Genomic DNA, 18,650 nt, shown 5'->3' with positions numbered 1-18,650 from the left:
TGAGATTGCAGCACCTTTCCCAGGGAATGGAAGGCGATGATTGCCAAGATTTGAATGAAGGGCACCCGTTTTGACTTTGACAAGAGGGGATGTATCTGTGTTCTGCAACGATAATATCTAAAATAATCCTGAAACGCATTAAAGAACACTTCGAAAGTTTGGCCGGCAAAGAACAGGTTGACTTTCGCTCCGCATCCTCCTGCATTGACCACATCAACATCCTACGGATCGTTTTGGAACAGTGCGCGGAGTTTCGACCTTCGCTTCACCTCTTCATCGATTTTAGGGCAGCTTTCAATAGCATGAAGAGGAAGTGTACCTGGAGTGCTCTAGGCAGGAGGAACATTCCGGAGAAACTAACAGCTATTATTAGAGCGGCGTATGATGGCGGAAAATGTCACGTGGAACGTGGTAAAATCTCAGAGGAATTTGAGGTCGAAAACGGAGTTCATTAGGATTCCATTCTGTCATCGATATTATTTCTGTTGTTATGGGTGATGGTTGGAAAGACATGGAGGAGTTTAATGGTCAAGGACATTTTTCAATGGTTCAATGGTCAAGGATATTTTTGCTCAAACCTTGACTACGCTGATGGTATTTATTTGCTCTTTCGTCGAGTCATGGACCTTGGCTAAATGACTAACGATAAACAACAAAACCAAGGTTCTCAGTTTGACAAATCATCGTATTTCCCCTATCTTCATTAATGGACAGTCTATCGAACGTGTCGATCAATCTGTATACCTAGGAAGCGCGGTTTCTGCAGACGATGACACCGAACTGGATGTGGCTCGGATAGCAGAGCTAGATAAGTTTCTTGTGGCGCGGCAAGATCTGCAGCATTCGAAATTTATTTCGAATGTTGCGGATGCGGACGGGTAGATGGCGCGGAACTCTCCACTCACTCATTTTAGAACTCACCAAGGGAGTGGAGAGTTAGCGGTGAGAAAATGCCGTTGGTTGGGACAGTAAGGACCGCATGGAAATAAGCCGGTCTCTTCTGTCTCCAGCCGCGGCGGTGAACACATCTAGATAAAAATAAAACTGAACAAGGATATCAATTCCTGGTTCATGGAGGGCCAGAAGTATTTTCCGGTGACTAACCGGTTTGTTGTCCTGATGCCGGGATGCGCCAAGTCGTGAACTGCGTGGAACACTTCCTTGCGAAATGTGGTCGGAATGTATGGCCGAGGGTTTCGAGAGACTACACTCATTAGTAATCTGGCTGAACTTTTGGAGGAGTGTCCGAACACGAGAGTCGGTGATGTCTTCCAAAAGAACGGAAAGGTTATTGTCAGCGTGAGATATCATTTGGCCCGACGAATTAAGGTTGGTCGTGGGGTCTATAAGGGACTTATTTTGCAAGTCCACCAGCAAACCATAGTGACACAAGAAGTCTGCGCCTAATATGGGGAAGCTGACATCCGCTAGGATGAAACGCCACGAAAACGTCCTACGCAAGCCAAGACTCACGTCCACTTGCCTGTACCCGTATGTATTGATGCGGGAGGCATTTGCTGCCGCCAGTTTGAGGGGCTGTGGGTAAAGTTTATGATGCTGTGGTACGGGAAGAACAGAAACCTCCGCACCCGTGTCGACGAGGTAGTTGCGCCTGCTGAGGGGGTCGAAAATAGTTAGGCGACGTGGCGCTGCGCTCTGGGTGGCCGTCGCCAAGACCCCCCGCGGATCTAGTTTTTTGCGGTAGGCGCGAATTTACAAGGTAGCGTACAACTTGTCGCTTTATCTCCGAAGTTACGATGGTACCAGCAAATACCTTTGTCCGCAGGCTGTCTTGACGACCTGCTACCCGAACGCCCTTTTGGTGGGGCAGACCGTGAGCGAGCTCGCGATCTGGCACTCGAACGCTAAGCGTCCAACGTCGCCACCATCTCGGCCACGCTGGCTGTTAAAGCAGCTATCTCGCGCCTACCGCAAAAAACTAGGTCCGCGGGAGGTCTTGGCGACGGCCACCCAGAGCGCAGCGCCACGTCGCCTAACTATTTTCGACCCCCTCAGTAGGCGAAACTACCTCGTCGACACGGGTGCGGAGGTTTCGGTTCTTCGGTTTGTTGTCCTGATGCCGGGATGCGCCAAGTCGTGAACTGGGTGGAACACTTCCTCGGCCATACATTCCGGCCACATTTCGCAAGGAAGTTTTCCACGCAGTTCACGACTTGGCGCATCCCGGCATCAGGACAACAAACCGGTTAGTCACCGGAAAATACTTCTGGCCCTCCATGAATCAGGAATTGATATCCTTGTTCAGTTTTATTTTTATCTAGGTGTGTTCACCGCCGCGGCTGGAGACAGAAGAGACCGGCTTATTTCCATGCGGTCCTTACTGTCCCAACCAACGGCATTTTCTCACCGCTAACTCTCCACTCCCTTGGTGAGTTCTAAAATGAGTGAGTGGAGAGTTCCGCGCCATCTACCCGTCCGCATCCGCAACATTCGAAATAAATTTCGAATGCTGCAGATCCTGCCGCGCCACATTCTCGTTGCTTTGTCTAAAATTTGGAAGTGAAGTTATTCAACCATCAAGATCAAGTTGACACTGTTTCTGTGCCATATGGGAGTTGCGGTCGAATGTGAACCCCCTGTTACTCGGACGCTCCAAATATTTGTGAAGTATCATTGGACTACGCTGGCCTGATTCTATTTGAAACGAAGAACTTGTTCGACACACAGACCTGTCACTGGTAGGCGATGTGATCAGAAGTGGCAATGTATAGTTCCACATTAAGGAGGAGTGACAATTTCTTTGTCAGTTATGCCTTGCAGCGGAATCAACTCTCCCAGACGATCGACGAGTGAGTTACCCCAAGAGCACTTGGCTCAGAATAGTAGAGAAGGGGTACGGGCCTCTCCGGGAGTCGCGGGAGGAGTTGAAGCGGTTGATGTGCTACACTCCATGAAGGGGTGAATGGAAACCATATATTATTAGGGACCATTGACACAGAAACACGAGCAAATTACTTACCCACTCAATCAGTTTCCAGTCAATTACACTTTATGTAATGTTAGATGATAAGTTTTACCGTTGGCGATTATAGTTCAACGAATAAAATGTACTTGCGTCGTGGAATTCTAAAAACCCCAAAATGCGTTATTTCTAATTTTATTTGAGTAGATTTTAATGACGAGGACGATTGTATGAAGTCGAAAGGACCATCCTAGGTGGCCCAAGTTGACCTAGAGGGTAAAGCTATTGCAACACTCTAAAAAATTGGTGAAATCAGGCGTGAAGATTCACTCAAAAATATTGAAGTTTCCTTGATGCGTTCCGTCGACATGCGCTTGTATGCGTCTATGATAGCCAGGGTCGGTAAGTTCTTTGCGAACGGAAAGATTCACGACCGATTACATATTAAATCGATGTTTCTCCTACTTGAGAACTTTAGGAGGTGCGGCCTTTAAGGTTCCCATTTTTCCTTGATATCCTCAGTTCTTATCGTCAGCTGTTTTCGCAACAATACTGGCATACATTACATTTGGCATTAGCCTGAGATAAATCCTGAAAATGTATCCGTTCATGCACATCACGGTCAGGTATATGGCCATGCAGTGAAAAAGCAACAATAAGAAAACGTTAATGATCGCTTTTGAATATTCGAATATTTCTTTATTATTATTGTAAATATTTAGATGGTTCTTAGGATTTCGAAAAACTGAAAAGATGAGAGGGTTTCGTTGGTACCGATGATGAAACTGTTCGTATTTTTCTTAGGTTTAACGTATTTTAAGCATATCAGATTCCATTAACTGAGTTCCAGTAAAATCAGCTACAAACCGTGTCATATTTAACTAATTACCATTTAATATCTTTCTCTTTTCAGTTGTATCTTTGAAGTAATGTCGTCAATTAAAACGTGCGTGTAATCAAATAACCGACAATTATTCACGGAAATGTCGGTACACATTGAATCAACACTGATACGAAACAATCTATTGGATTATGGCGAAAGAATGGGAACACTGAAAACTGCATTTTTATCGCCTGTTGAACCGTCTTCGAAGGGGTTACTCAACGCACCTGGACAAAATAATTGTTTCCTAAATTGTGCCGTGCAGGTGAGTTCCATGTCATTATAAATTAGTGCTAATTCATCATGATGTATACGAGGGGTTTATGTGGTATCTCGACCAAGTCTTTGAACTGAAAAGTCCTCATTAAAACTATCGCAAGAAGTGATGTAACTATAATGGAAAGCTTTGACAACCTTTGAAAACTAAAACATAACTTTTTTTTCTGCGTTAGTGTTATGTATTTACTGCGAAGAGAAAGCAAAAATTAATTCGGCGTTGATTTAAAATGCATTTCTCTGAAAATAGCCATTGAAAAATAAACGACCCTCCCAACCCCGCCAGTAACTTCGCTTCAACCACTCAGTTATCTTCTTGTTCTATTTAATGTAATAATTAAGATACTCAATGATATAATGAGCGCAAAATTTATCTGAATTGCCGGCGTACTAGTTCTCATCGTTCTATGGGACGTAAGCGAACTACTGAGCGTGGATGATATCGTATTTGGGCTGACATTGCTTGTATGGAAACGCAAGTACCTGTACACCTGACAAGATATTAGTCGGTGGGAAAATCTTGAAGATTATTCAAACCACGCTATTTTTGTACCAAGTCTACTAACCACGCTCTGTTGTTTTTTCTTAAAGTATCTGCGCAGGAGTTTTGTTTTTTATTTATACTTTCTTCCACTTGGCGCAGATGAGGTTGCAATTCATTACCATTCTAATTAAATAATTAATTAATTAGTTGGATCGTCTTCCTAGTCGTCTGTTTTGAATGAATCAACTTGATCGCGAGTGGCGGCACTCGTGGGAAACGGCGTTTAAATCGAATAAATATAAGTTGTAAATTGAGATTAGGGCTTTGACCTGAACTTGCTGGAGAAAAGATACATATTACCATATCGTTGGCTGGGGTTGTACTCAGTTTTAGCGACGTAACTTTCTGAACATGCTTCGAGATAAGCAGCAATTGCTACTATGTAGTAGCTATCATCCATGTAACCTTAATTGGGTATCTAAAGCGCATTGTAATTTAGGTCGTGTTGTGAATGGAAGAGAATGGGGGTTATTATATGCATAATTGCTGGAAAATGGGAAGCTAGTTGATTCGAAAGTGTGCAGAGGTAAATTTACTAATCAACTTGGGAAAAATATAGTTAAGTCATTTAGAGCGGATTTATGAATTAATGTATAATATAGAATGAGGGATATGTTTCTGGGTTTTCTGTTCGGCTTTACCCCGCTCTTCTGAGGTCTGCCAATGTGATAACGTTATGAACGTATTCGTGCATCTACTTCAAAAAAAATTTAATCGATACAGAGGGATCTGGGGCCACAATATCAATGGACTCACAGGATTTTTCACGCTGGTAAGCATGTTGTCTTTCATTAAGTGGGTGCGACCTAAGTGCGTTTCCACGAATGTGACGGTCAACCAGTCTCTCTAAACCTTTCAGCAAGAATGAAGTCAAACTGATCTATCCGAAGTTCTTTGGATTAGGATAGTCATCTTTCCCAGGTTTCGGTATGAACACTATCTTAACTTTTTGCCAAGAGGAAGCCACGTAGCCTAAAGCAACACCTCCTCGAAAAATATTCCTTAGAAGTTACTCTAAATGCTCCGTTCTCTCCTTTAACATTGTTGGATAGATGCCATCCATAGCGGGCGCTTTGAAATGTTCAAAGGACAGTATTGCAGCTCTTATCTTTTCATAGGTAACAATCGCTTTCACAGTGTCCCAGTTCCTTTGCAGTACTTACTTGTTGAAGGGGTTGCAAGAATCGTCAACTCTCCCCCTACCAGTTCTCCTGGGTGGTGTACTTCCAGGAGGGTCTGTACTGATTCCAATCTGGAGCTCGTGAAAGTACCGTCGAGTTTTCCAAGTGAGTCCAACTTGGCCGACTCATCCCTTTTAAGGACTCTGCACAGCCTTGAAGTCTCTCTTTCGTCTTCCAGTTCCTCACAGTACGCTCTCGTTTCGAACACCTAACGAGCCTCTTATATTCACGCTTCGTTCTTATTACTTTTGCAAGCACGATTCAGAAGTCGCCCGGTTGATTTCCTGAGTTTTTGCAGTTCCACCAAGGAACGGTTTTATAACTCTCGGCCTCGGGAAATAGGACAGCCGAATTGGAAGGCGAAAGGGAGACGTCAAGGCTGTGCAGAGTCCTCAAAAGGGATGAGTCGGCCAAGTTGAATTCTCTTAGAAAACCCGACGGTACTTTCACGAGCTCCAGACTGGACTCAGTACAGACCCTCCTGGAAGTACACCACCCGGGAGAACAGGTGAGAGAAGTGGTAGGGGGAGAGTTGACGGTCTTCGGTCTTCAACACGCAAGTGTTGCAAGGGGAATTGGAACACTGCGAAAGCGGTTCTTACCCATGAAAAGGTGGTGGCCATACTGTCCTTTGAACATTTCAAAGCACCTGGCATGGATGGCATCTATCCGGCAATGCTAAAGGAGGGTATGAAGCATTTGGAGCGACCTCAAAGAAATATTTTTCGAGGATGTCTTGCTCTGGGCTACGTGCCTTCTTCTTGGCAACAGGTTAAGGAAGTTTTCATACCGAAACCTGGGAAAGATGACTATTCTAATCCAAAGAACTTCAGACAGATCAGCTTGACTTCATTCTTGCTGAAAGGTTTGGAGAGACTGGTTGAGCGTCACATTCGTGGAAACGCACTTAGGTCACAACCACTTAGTGAAAACCAACATGCTTACCAACGTGGAAAGTCCTGTGAGTCTGCTCTTCATTCTTTGGTCACAAAGATAGAGGATGCAACTTTGAATAGTGAGTACGCGATGGGGGTGTTCGTGGACATTGAAGAGGCTTTTGACTGTGCGCCTTTTCGAAAGGCCTTTTCGATGCCGCCAGAGCGCATGGTGTTGATGATGCTTTAATTAAGTGGATCCATGCTATGCTAACGCAAAGATTCCTGTGCACTGAGGTAGGGGTCGATCGCTACCTGACTACGGAGGCAACGAAGGGCTGCCCCCAAGGAGGTGTGCTTTCGCCACTTCTGTGGAGTATGCTGATCGACTCACTGCTATGCGAGCTGCAAAATTTGCCAATACACGCTCAAGCTTATGCTGATGACGTGGCTGTACTTGCTGTTGATCGGGATCTGGGAACGGTGTGTAGGAATATACAGCGTGCCGTTGATTTGATAGACAGCTGGTGCCTTAGACATGATTTGTCAGTTAATCCAAATAAAACCACAATGGTTTTATTCACAAAAAGGAAAAAACTGGATGGACTTTCCCTCCCTGAGATGAGGGGTTCTACCCTTCAACTCTCCGAAGAAGTGAAAAATCTGGGGGTCACTCTAGATAAAAAACTTCTTTGGAACAAACATGTAGAGGTAAAGATGAAACGAGCTCTCACAGCTTATGGCCTGTGCAGACGGACCTTTGCCTCGACATGGGGACTCAGGCCTCATGTGGTAATGTGGATATACGTTGCCATCATTAGGCCGATGTTCGTATATGCATCCGTAGTGTGGTGGGTTAAGGTGAGACAAAAAGGTTTTCACCGTAAACTAGACGCACTGCAAAGAACTGTTTGTCTGGGTATCACTGGTGCCATGAGCACGACATCCGGTGCAGCTCTGAATGCACTACTCAATTTGCAGCCCCTGGATATATTTATTCAAAGCATTGGAATGAGAGCAGCTCATAGGCTAATTCGATTAGATCTATGAGAAAACAGCGGATGTGGGGGGCACAGAGCATTAGAAGAGTTACTGGGAGGACTGAATCCAGTTCTTACAATGCCTTCCGATTCTCGTGTACATCATCTGTTTGGTAGAAGATATGTAGTTACCCTGAAGCGTAGAGAGGACTGGGAACACCCAGAGGAATGGGTGGCGGGATATACGGAAGTCTTCTACACCGATGGCTCAAAAACAGAAGAGGGTTCTGGAGCCGGAGTCTACCTCTCGAATAAAAACGAGGAGTGGGCTTCTCCTTTGGGACAATATGCAACGGTTTTTCAAGCCGAAGTTTATGCGATCCTAAGGGTGGCAAACTGGGTGATTGACGGGCGGTTGAAGGGCAGGCGCATCGCAATCTGCAGTGACAGTCAAGCTGCACTGAGGGCATTGAGCAGTCCTTTGATCACCTCGAAAATCGTTCAGGAATGCAGAAACCGTTCGAACTCTATGTCTAGATTCAATACGGTGGAACTACTCTGGGTACCTGGTCACTGTGGCATAGAGGGAAATGAAATCTCGGACGCTTTAGCGAAAGAGGGGTCAATCTCCCCTATGCCGGGACCGGAGCCAGCAATTGGGGTATCAGTGGCATTGGCTAAATCTGTTTTCAAAAACTGGGAACAAGTTTCCCATAATGACAGGTGGCAGAGCCTAAATGCTGCTCGACACACCAAACTTTTCCTGCCAGAACCCAACATACGTACCGCAAAGTTTATCCTGTCGAAAAGCAGGAGGACTTGCAGGTGTATTGTGGGCATTCTGACAGGCCATAATTCACTAGCTGGGCGTATGTTCAGAATAGGAATTACCGAAGATGATACGTGTCCCTCCTGTAATGAGGAAGGGGAATCCACGGAGCATTTCCTGTGTGAATGCCCCGCCTATGGACGCATCAGGCATCAGATCTTTGGTGCCGATGTTCTTCAATTGCGACGGGTAGCATCACATCCACTAACGGAAATCCTGCGATACGTTAACGAATCCGGAATATTACGGTAGACGGGGGAGGCGAGTACAATGGGCCAACACGGCTTGAGTGCTCAGAAACTGTAGCTTCTCCCCCACCATACACACACACACACACACACTCTCTTTCGTCTTCCAGTTCCTCACAGTACGCTCCTGTTTTGAACACCTAACGAGCCTCTTATATTCACGCTTCGTTCTTATTACTTTTGCAAGCACGATTCAGAAGCCGCCCGGTTGATTTACTGAGTTTTTGCAGTTCCGCCAAGGAACCGTTTTATAACTTTGGCCTCGGGAAATAGGACAGCCTAGTCACAGCACTCTAAAAGTGTGCAGTTTAGAGTTTGCAATGCATCTTCCAGCGCCAAAGGAGTCCTTAGTCGCCTGACTGTTCGCCCGCAATAGTCAGATTGAATTCTAGGTATCGGTGATCTGACAATGAGACCTGGTCTAGCACCCGACAGTGTGTAATCAACTTTCTTTCTTCCGCTCTTTTCGGTAAGGGTGAAGGAGAAGGTTCTGACAGGCAGGATTCAACTTGCAGTCCCCCTCCTTAGTGACCGAAGTTCCCTTCTGCCGAGCTTTCCTCTTTCGTTTGCGGTCAGCATCGTGGGCGGGCCGGTCGTAATCGGATTTCCAGTTTCTCCCAAGTTGAGAGTTATCTTACTTTCCTTTCTGGCTAACTTTGCCATAGGCACTGAATGCAAGCTTCCCACTGAGCCGGAAAGTATGTCTTCTACAGATTTATCTATAGGGAGGTATTAATGTGGTGAGGCCTCCAAAATCCGCCTCTCATCCGCGATATGATTGCTCATAATCGCGGGTGGATTCGAAGTCTGTGACTTCTTACCACTTGGAGACTTTAAATCCTTCCTCTTCATATTCATATTTTGGACACCCTTAGTGTAGTAGTAGACTACTAAAGGTTCTCCCCCCACGACAAGGTGGTGTCCGACGGGGAGCATTCTACCCATACAAACCATCATCTCATCATTTTTGTTATAAGTCTAAATAAATTAAATGAGAGTAAATTTGATGATATCCTCTTATGACAAAGCAAACATCCTTGGTAATTTTATCGCGGAAGTCCGCTACTTTACTCTCCACATGATTAACAAAAGCGTTGAAACTGAGGTCAATGCATCAATTAACTCCCTTCGATCTACGCGGTCGTATTTTCAGTAAACCAGACTGGACTCTTCCAATGCTTTCTCCTCCCAACCTGTTTATCAAACAGAGTAAGAGCAAACAGTTGACCGGACTTGATAAATCAGACCTATTTATATCCTTTCAACCTCAGTTCAGGTCTCCGCAATCTTTTTCTCACTTTTTACCACAGATACCCCGAAACCTGGTCCCATTTCTAGTCATATCAAGATCCTTTAATATCAATGACCTTCGCGACCACCACCAAGGGCATAGTACACAGTGAGGGTTTGTCTGAATTCGTATTTGGATGAACATTATCGATACTTCACTAAGTGGAAGCTTGGCTTTGATCCGCAAAAATGTTAAATAACCGCCCTTAAGAGAAAACTAAAGATGATACCCATAATGGTTTCTGGCACCAAAAAGTTGTCCTTGATAATTCTTACATTGCCCATCCCCATGGTAAACCAAGTTATCTAAGTTTTTTTGCGGTGAAGGATCATCAGACCCAGATCTCACCAATTGGGCTACCTCGTCACCGACGCGATTAAATTTTGTTGGGATTCTTTGATGCTATTACTGGATGTCTGACTCTTGTTAGAGTTGAACAATCGCAGGGGAAGTGCATGAGGGTCTCCACTTCTTCTCCGCAGCTTCGGCAATTCGAATTGTAGGATATGCCGCGTCTGGCCGCATGGTTCCCTATGGACAAGTGCCCCGTGCAGATTGCTGGAATCTTGTATGCATTTGCACGCGTCTGGCACAGAAGCACTCGTGATCGGGTTATGTTATAAGCGAGCCAAGTGGTAAGCCTTCGCCGTCTAAGGCCCGCGGCTGCTACGTAGTGCGAGTAAATTCCGCCCTTGACAGTCGCCAGCGAGACACCGACTGTACCCGCCGAAGGACTGACAAGAGCAGGACTCGCTTGGCCAATCCGTCAGCCCGCTCATTCCTTTCTATGTTCCTATGCTCGGTAGCCTAGAGTTTAGCTTTTGCGTCCTTTTATCGGCAGTGGTAGTGGTGGCTGACTTCTGGTTGGACCATTTAGTAGACATGGATAGCATTCTTCGTTTTCGTTTAGAGGCATTTTGGCTCTCATCCACCCATTTATATACCCCTTTATTTGAGTCATACGACCGCCTCATGAATAATTAATAAAACATGTGTGCGAGCCAGGAGGAGAAAGCGAGCCAACTCATGGAGAACTTCCGTGCGGAATGACAAACTCTTCCGTTTTCTCCGCGGCCTATTGTGTCTTGGCGGGACTGCGATCCCAGAACCACTGATGCGAAGTCTATGAGTAAGGCGTCTACGATTTCCTCTTCACCCGATTATGGTGACCATGTATGGCCAAGTCATTACAGACTGTAGCCGAATTAGCAGATGAGATCTACGGCGGACGTCCGCTGAACATCGCAGAAGCAACGTCATACCTAATATACATGGCCGGAGGGCCTTCCAAAATTGAAAATGGAGGAAAATTGAAAAGTTATGCGATCCTCGGGCCGTCAAAATGGAGAAAAAGTACCAAGGAATGTGAGATACAGCGGAAAATGCACGACCAGAGGGCCTGCCCAAAATAGATGAAAATTGAAAATTTGCCTGAATCTCAGGTCGTGAAAATGGGCAAAAATGCAAAATCGTCAGATTGTTGCAGAAGATACATCGTTCGAACGGGGTGGCAACCCAGATTCAGGAAATTCAAGAATTTTTTCACTATGATACAGGAAACCAGGAAATGCTTGGCCAGAGGGCCTGGTCAAAATCGAAGAAAATTTCCACGATCCCAGGTCGTCAAAATGCAAAAATGTTATTAGACAGCGTACCAGATTCTGGAACTGCAAGAAATTTCTCCTCACGCCGCCGGGAATGCGAGAAATCACAGAAAATGCACGACCAAAGTTGGGGAAAATTTTTCACGACCGAACAGGGAAGCGGCTCAGATTCAGGAAATGCAGAAATTTGATTTTTGCGACCCCAGAAAAATTTGCATAACTCTCTGCGAAATTGGTGAAAAATGCAAAATCGTCGGATTGTCGCAGAGCAGAGATTTTGGACGCTCCCTGGGAGGCGCACTTCAAGCTGATGGTTTGCCGTTTCTTCGTCGCTTTCTGTGTGCCTCCCGCTCCGTAAACGTAGCCTCAAGAGAGTTGGTCTTTTCGCAAAAACGTTCCCATGATGATCCCTCCCCCGACCTTACGCTTAGGGTTTTTTTGAACCTCTTTATACCGAATCCAGCGAGCAGCTGAATCAGACTTTACAGCTTGGTTAAGGAGCACCCTTGTCATTCCCGTCTGTTTCGCCGATCAACATGTTACCGAGTTCCACAGTGGTGTTTCACCCTTCTTTGGCATCATGAGTGATGTGGTGTTGCCATCACATAGATCTAGATAACTAAATTAGCGTGGAAATCTTTTAACACAACCATGCAGGATCGGTCAGCTTGTTGGAAATTTAGGCCCCTGACTACCCCACCAACAACCCATGGTTCTTGTATGAGGTATATAAATGTCTCGAAGCTCTTGATCCGACGACTGATAAGTGCAGTCACCGCTTTACAATGCTGTAAATTTATTTGGGAAATGTGGCACCTCATCTACGCTTCAGATGAAGATGCCGAGGGCTGCACGTCCGCTTCAACGGTTTTATGAACCGACACTGGTGACGTGCCGGTCCCTAGCCCGTAATAAAGCCAGCAGCCAGATTGTTCCCGAACTATTTTAACATCGAGTTCGGGAACGCCGATAGTCAGATAAGTTCCCGGCCTATCGGCACTCACTCCTGTTTTGCTGCCTAGCATCATCCAGGTGGAGGTGTTAAGGTTATTTTGGACACCAAGTTGTTCCAGAAGGACCATTCCGCTCTTCTTCCGGAAGCCAGAGGGAGCACTTTTTTAACGATGGCAGCTCAGAGACCCTTTCTAGCGTTACTCGCGCACCCTCCCACACATCGTTGAGGGAGGAGCAGTACTGCCTGAGCTACTCGTTCGTGTCTTCGTCGGCAAAGTTTAGCACCTACCGACTCAAAAGCAAAGCTTGATGCCTTACGAGGATGCAATCCTTACCGCTAGGAGGAGTTTCCTCCTAAGCTGTTCGCACTGCTCAGTATCGTAACCGAATGGATTAGAGTCATTATAAAAGACCCATCCATCGGCCTCGATAGCCTTGGCTGCAAATGAAGGCCTAGCCGTTGCCGGTCGAGCCCTCTTTGCTGCCTTTTGTGTCGAAGAGTTAGGATCGTCCGAGGTCCGCTGCCGCTTCAGTTTCCCCTTAGCCGCAGGTGCCTCGAACGATCCTTTCTCCTCAACTTTGGCACAGCCTGTGGGTTGTGATTTCCCCGAAGGCGGTTTGCCCGGAGGTGGTTTTCCCGAAGGCTGTATGCTATCTGTGGACAGGTGCTTACCCATAGGCAAGACTTTAGCCTCAGCTGATGGCGCCCATTGGAGCCTGGGATCAGGAGTGCTGACAGAAGGGGCCTGCTTCGGCTCGTCCATTAAGGACTGGGTCCCAATTAGATTGGTTCCCACCTGAGTAAGTGAAGACGCACGTACTTTCTCTCAAATCACATGTGCACTCTACAAGACTCGTTTACTAATTGAAGACCGCCAGTCCAGCTCATCATTTGTCCTTCTAATCAGCCGTTCTCGGTCCCGCTAATCTCGTTTCCGGTCCATGGCCTTGAACTTAAAAGTCTACGACGACTCAGCGTCAACAGCAACATAGCCTGCCACGAACAATCGCCTGCCTGCACCCAATAATGTACAATATGAGCAATTTGATTGAAAATGGGATTTTGAAATGGTTTAAGTGAAATTGAACTATGAAATTTAAGTGAGAAGGACCAGTTCCTGGATTATTTAAAATATAAGAAAATTTAATTAGTTGAAGTATTAAGTATTGCATTTATTTGAAGGATGGGAAGGGAATTGTGACATAAAGAAGGATAATTGTGAAAATTAATGAGGGAGTAGAATGTGAGGATAAAGAGAATATTACCCATTATTGAATTCATTATTTGGTCAAATTGGCCCCGGGAAAAGGCGAATTGAGTACCGCTCCTATCGCTAAAATATCTCCCTTTTTGAATCCTTTTTCATACTGGCCTTGATATCTGCTGTTAATCATGTCAAATTATCAAGCCAAGGCAGATTTCATGTCGTCAGAATTAGTATTATTAAAATTCGGATTTCATACCGAGACAGGCTCCGGGTCTAACAAATTCTTAAAAATAAACCCATCCTGGTTAGTTATCTGCATCCTCAATATTATATGCATCTATATATCATTATCTCTTTATCTTTTTGCTCCATGTGCTGGGCAGGTGTCTGCTATTAATTTCAAATTTCGCTTTCAGTTGGTGAGCCCTTGTTCATTCAATGCTTGATTTATTTCTCATGCGAAGCCTATCAGGAGTATCACCTGCTGCTCATCCTCGGTCAGATGGGCAAATATTACAATCCTCAACAGTATATTTTGGCAACTTGAAGCAAAAAGTTAACTTGCATCTGTGATTTTGGCTGTTGATTCGTAAAAAAGTGCAAGGGACGTTGGGATGTATAAATGCAAACCTTTGGATTGGGTATGAAAGTAGCACTAAAAGGAGTAAAAATTGAAAAAAAAGTGTAAAAAAAGCTTTTGAATTATAGGTTTATTTGCAACACATGCAAATTGTATTGAAAATCTAAGGATTGTATTTCAGAAGTTTAAATATCTCATAAATTCACAATATAAAATCGGGTTACTGGCTTAAGTCTTTTGTTTTCAAAAGATTATTCTATATTGCAATAAAACGGAAAAAGCGCGTGAAAATTCATTATAATGCGGAACAATATCATCACAATTATAGAGTGATAAAATGTTTTTCTATTTTTGCAGAGAATTGTAGTGAACAAAGCGTATTATTACTACGAGGGTATGAAAAAAACTGATTTGCATATACGACGATTCCTAAGACAACCAAAAATTTGTTTATAAATAGATCGAGCATGCAGAAGCGATTGTGCGGAGCACATGTGTTGCGTAGTTTGAAAACACCTTCCTCACGATATTCGTGATCCTATTCTACCGAAACAGGTCTAAATAAGAATTTATTGCTATTTCTGATGGAGGATTGTATGCGACAATAATCACAAAGTAACGCAAGGCGTATCAATGAAAATGTTAATGCGTTTTCCTCTGTCAAAATTCACTTAATTTAGATCCGGTAAAGTCTCAATGTTTATGGGTGCCTGGTATAAGCTCATTAGATTTGAATGACGTAAGGATGAATTGTCTTAAAACATAAGCTTTTATATTGTATAAAAGCGCATTATGGTCTTTGTCAAATGGTGCTCGATGGATATCAAATTTCATCGATTCTACTTCGCTTTCCTAATAAATAGTAGCAGGGGCATCTCAGATATATGTACAGATTCTGTTTTCTAAGCTTAGATAGAAATTCAAGTCAAGCAATAGTATCTTCAGGAAAAACAGATGCTGGTTTGATTAAAAGTCTTATTCATAAAAAGGGTGAAAATTTTCGATGGTAGAATCTGTCCACTCGTTATGCTTAGCATCCCTGCTCGCTTACTTCAAAGTAATTACCAAATCGCCCGAAGTGCCGGAGGATGTCGTGCCGCATCAATCCACCTCAAATTAAACCGCTTAGTAGTTGTTCTTAAACCTCCAACTTTTTATTTTTTCTGTCTCCTCCGGCGCAACGTACAGTTCCTTCTTACTGAGGGCTTAGACCACGAAATGACTAGCATGTAGTCAAAATGTGTGAAATTAATTCCAAAAGCCGATTACTCTTAATTTCAGTGTACAAGAAGAGTGGCCAAGTCCAAGGCAATCGCATCATCATCTAGAAGCCTTCATCCGCCTAGTTCTGCCCGTCTCCTATGCACGCGGCCAAGTGAAAAAAATCAGAAGAAAAATTGTCTTGTTCTAATATTTGTCTCCCAGGAAAGTTTCTGAAGCGTATCGTAGAGGAAGATAATATTTTCATATGCATATGGTGAAGGTGAGGGAAGGGAAGACGGATCGAGACCTTGAAATAAGAATTCTCATGTTGATTGCAAATAGTGCAAAAGTAATTTTCGTCTCAGTGTATACCTGGAATGATTGGTTCGTATGTTATGAAGTTGGGTTTTCGAACGAGATTCGCCTTGAGACGATTTCCGACAATTGATCCATGTTCCCTTGCTCTGAATCTATGCTTGTGGTTTTTCTCATTTTCCAGAGCAACGATTGCCCATGGTACGTGCATGCACATAATATCATCGCGGCGTCATATATTTCCACGGTTCAGTGGCCTAAAGACTGAAACTTTGGTGAGAACTCGTCGAAAAGACTGGGCACCTTGATGAAGCGGTAACTTGCGAGTTACTTCTTAGATTCCGCATTGAGTGGCTTCTTCATTTCCCTATCGTGTGAAATTATCAAGACTATTAGTATTATTACTTTGGAAATTCTATGTCCGTTGTCATGTTCTGTACACGTCTTGATTTTAAGAAACTACAGTAAGATGTTGTGTGGGAATTGGGATACAGTTTATAGGAAAATAAAGATTATTTAAAATAAATTGCATCTTTACAATTGAAACAAATTAAATGGCTAAATTAAATGTCTTTCGACCCAAGAATACGAGAACTCAGTTCAAATCACGCACCCCCCAAAAGCAACTGAAAAAGGAGAACCAGTCATCATCATCATCAACCGCGAAACAACCGGTATACTGTCTAGGTCTGCCTTAATAAGGAACTCCAGACATCCCGGTTTTGCGCCGAGGTCCACCAAATCGATATCCCCAAAAACTGTATGGCGTCCTAACCTACGCCACCGTTCCATCTTAGGCAGGGTCTGCCTCGTCATCTTTTTCTACCATAGATATTGCCCTTATAGACTTTCCGGGCTGGATCATCCTCATCCATACGGATTAAGTGACCCACCCATGGTAACCTGTTGAGCCGGATTTGATCCACAATCTGGCGGTCATGGTATCGCTCATAGATTTCGTCGTTATGTAGTCTACGGAATTGCCCATCCTCATGTAGGGGGCCAGAAATTCTTCGAAGGATTCTTCTCGGCGTCCAAGAGTTCGCAATTCTTCTTGCTAAGAACCCAAGTTTCCAAGGAATACATGAGGACTGGCAAGATCATAGTCTTGTACAGCAAGAGCTTTGACCCTATGGTGAGACGTTTCGAGCGGAGCAGTTTGAATGAAGCCTGTCGTGAGAGTTTTCTTGAAAAACGGCTGCGAAACCCAAGGATTCTCGCCATGCGAAACACAAGGGTTCTCGCCATGAGAAACAGATCGCACTATATGATTCTGAATCAATTTGACGATAACTGTGTCGATTCTCGGTGGATTTCTCGGTTATATAATGCTCATAGTTTGACGAAGCAGTCCTATTAAGCGCCGTGCAAGCACGCAGACATTTCTTTTCAAAGATCCTTATTTTCTCAATTTGGCTAGCTCTCAAATTAAACCAGATCGGACACCGGTTGGTGAGCACCTATCTAATCAAAATAAGATAGCAAATAATCTTAACCTTATGGCTAAGATGAGGAGCATAGAAGAGTCTTCGAAGAGACATGAATGCCAGTTGAGTAATTCGCCGGAAAATACTGCGAAAAGTCTAGGCGCAGTCACCGTCCCTTGCTGTAATCCATTCAGAACTGGAAATTCTCTACTAGTAGTGAAATTTCCATCCGTGATAACAAAGCAGTGGCTATACAGCATACCACACATCATCGCTACGAGATTGCTGGGAAACTTGTTCTTCAGGAGCCTGAAATTCAGTCTATCCAACCAGACGGTATCAAAGGCCTTCTCCATGTCCGGTAGCCCTTGGGACTGGATGAATCCTTCCCTCTATTTAAAATCCGGAACACCCGGGCTTTCTTCCATTGTCCTGGTAAGAAGGCATTGTACAATAAATTACTGAACAAAATGCAATAATTACGAATGGCAATATCTGGTAAATGCCTGAGGACCACGTTGGGAATGCCACCCATACCGGATGATCTCTTATTGTTTACCCTTCTAAATATGGAAGTTAACTCCACCGACTTTAATTCTCGATACAGCTACTCGTGACTCCTTCCGGAATAACATCTTTATCTTTGTAAACATGGAATCTGAATCGCTTGGTGACATACCTTTTAACTTCTCCCGCCATTGGGAGTTCGCTTCATTTACGTGATATTGACGGATAAGATCCCGCGCAATCTTAAGAAGTGATTTGACTCAACCAGAATGGGATGATGATAGTCCCCATATCTCCGATAGATTTTGTTGACACGAGTGAGCAGAAGGCTTTTCATATTCCATATTCCATATTATTGTGAGGCTTAATCTTAGGGGCGACTTCTTCAATGGTATCCAGCGTCAATTTCTCCAGCTTGAGAAGATACTGAAGTATTTCCTTGTTGCTCAAGTTCCTGTCACCTGGTGCAATTGTACTATCATTTTCCCCAGCAAGAGGTGGGCATTCCCTTCGACGCTCGCGTATGCTGCATGTTTTCAGAAATGGTTAATATTTTATTGAGGATGGTGAGGATTTCGCCACTTGCATCTGGTTGGGGCTTGTTAGTTCCTCCTTGTCGGACTACTTCTGCAAACGGGATCCCCGAGACGATTGGTGTCGAAGGACGGTACCGTTCAACGCCGCTGACACCTTCTTCCTTTGGGCTGATCTGGACGCCTGCTGCCTTGTGACTTTAACATCGCGGTATGCAGGGCATTCACGGTACGCAGTCGTATGCCTTCTGCTTCCGCAGTTGACATAAAAGGTTTTTTCCTTGCCCTC

General features: G+C 44.4%; 1 protein-coding gene across 1 annotated transcript in view; it reads left to right on the top strand.

The window, feature by feature from the left end:
* Window positions 1-18,650, top strand: part of LOC119656982 — a 260,103-nt gene that overhangs the window by 94,805 nt on the left and 146,648 nt on the right. Inside the window, exon 3 of the mRNA XM_038063716.1 lies at window positions 3,837-4,071. Coding sequence (XP_037919644.1) covers window positions 3,907-4,071 — 165 coding nt within the window. The 5' untranslated portion in view covers window positions 3,837-3,906. The remainder of the gene's footprint in view (window positions 1-3,836; window positions 4,072-18,650) is intronic.

This window comes from Hermetia illucens, chromosome 5, assembly GCF_905115235.1.
Source record: "Hermetia illucens chromosome 5, iHerIll2.2.curated.20191125, whole genome shotgun sequence".
In the NCBI taxonomy this organism is placed as follows: Eukaryota; Metazoa; Arthropoda; class Insecta; order Diptera; family Stratiomyidae; genus Hermetia; species Hermetia illucens.
This window is presented reverse-complemented; position numbering and strand designations above follow the sequence as displayed.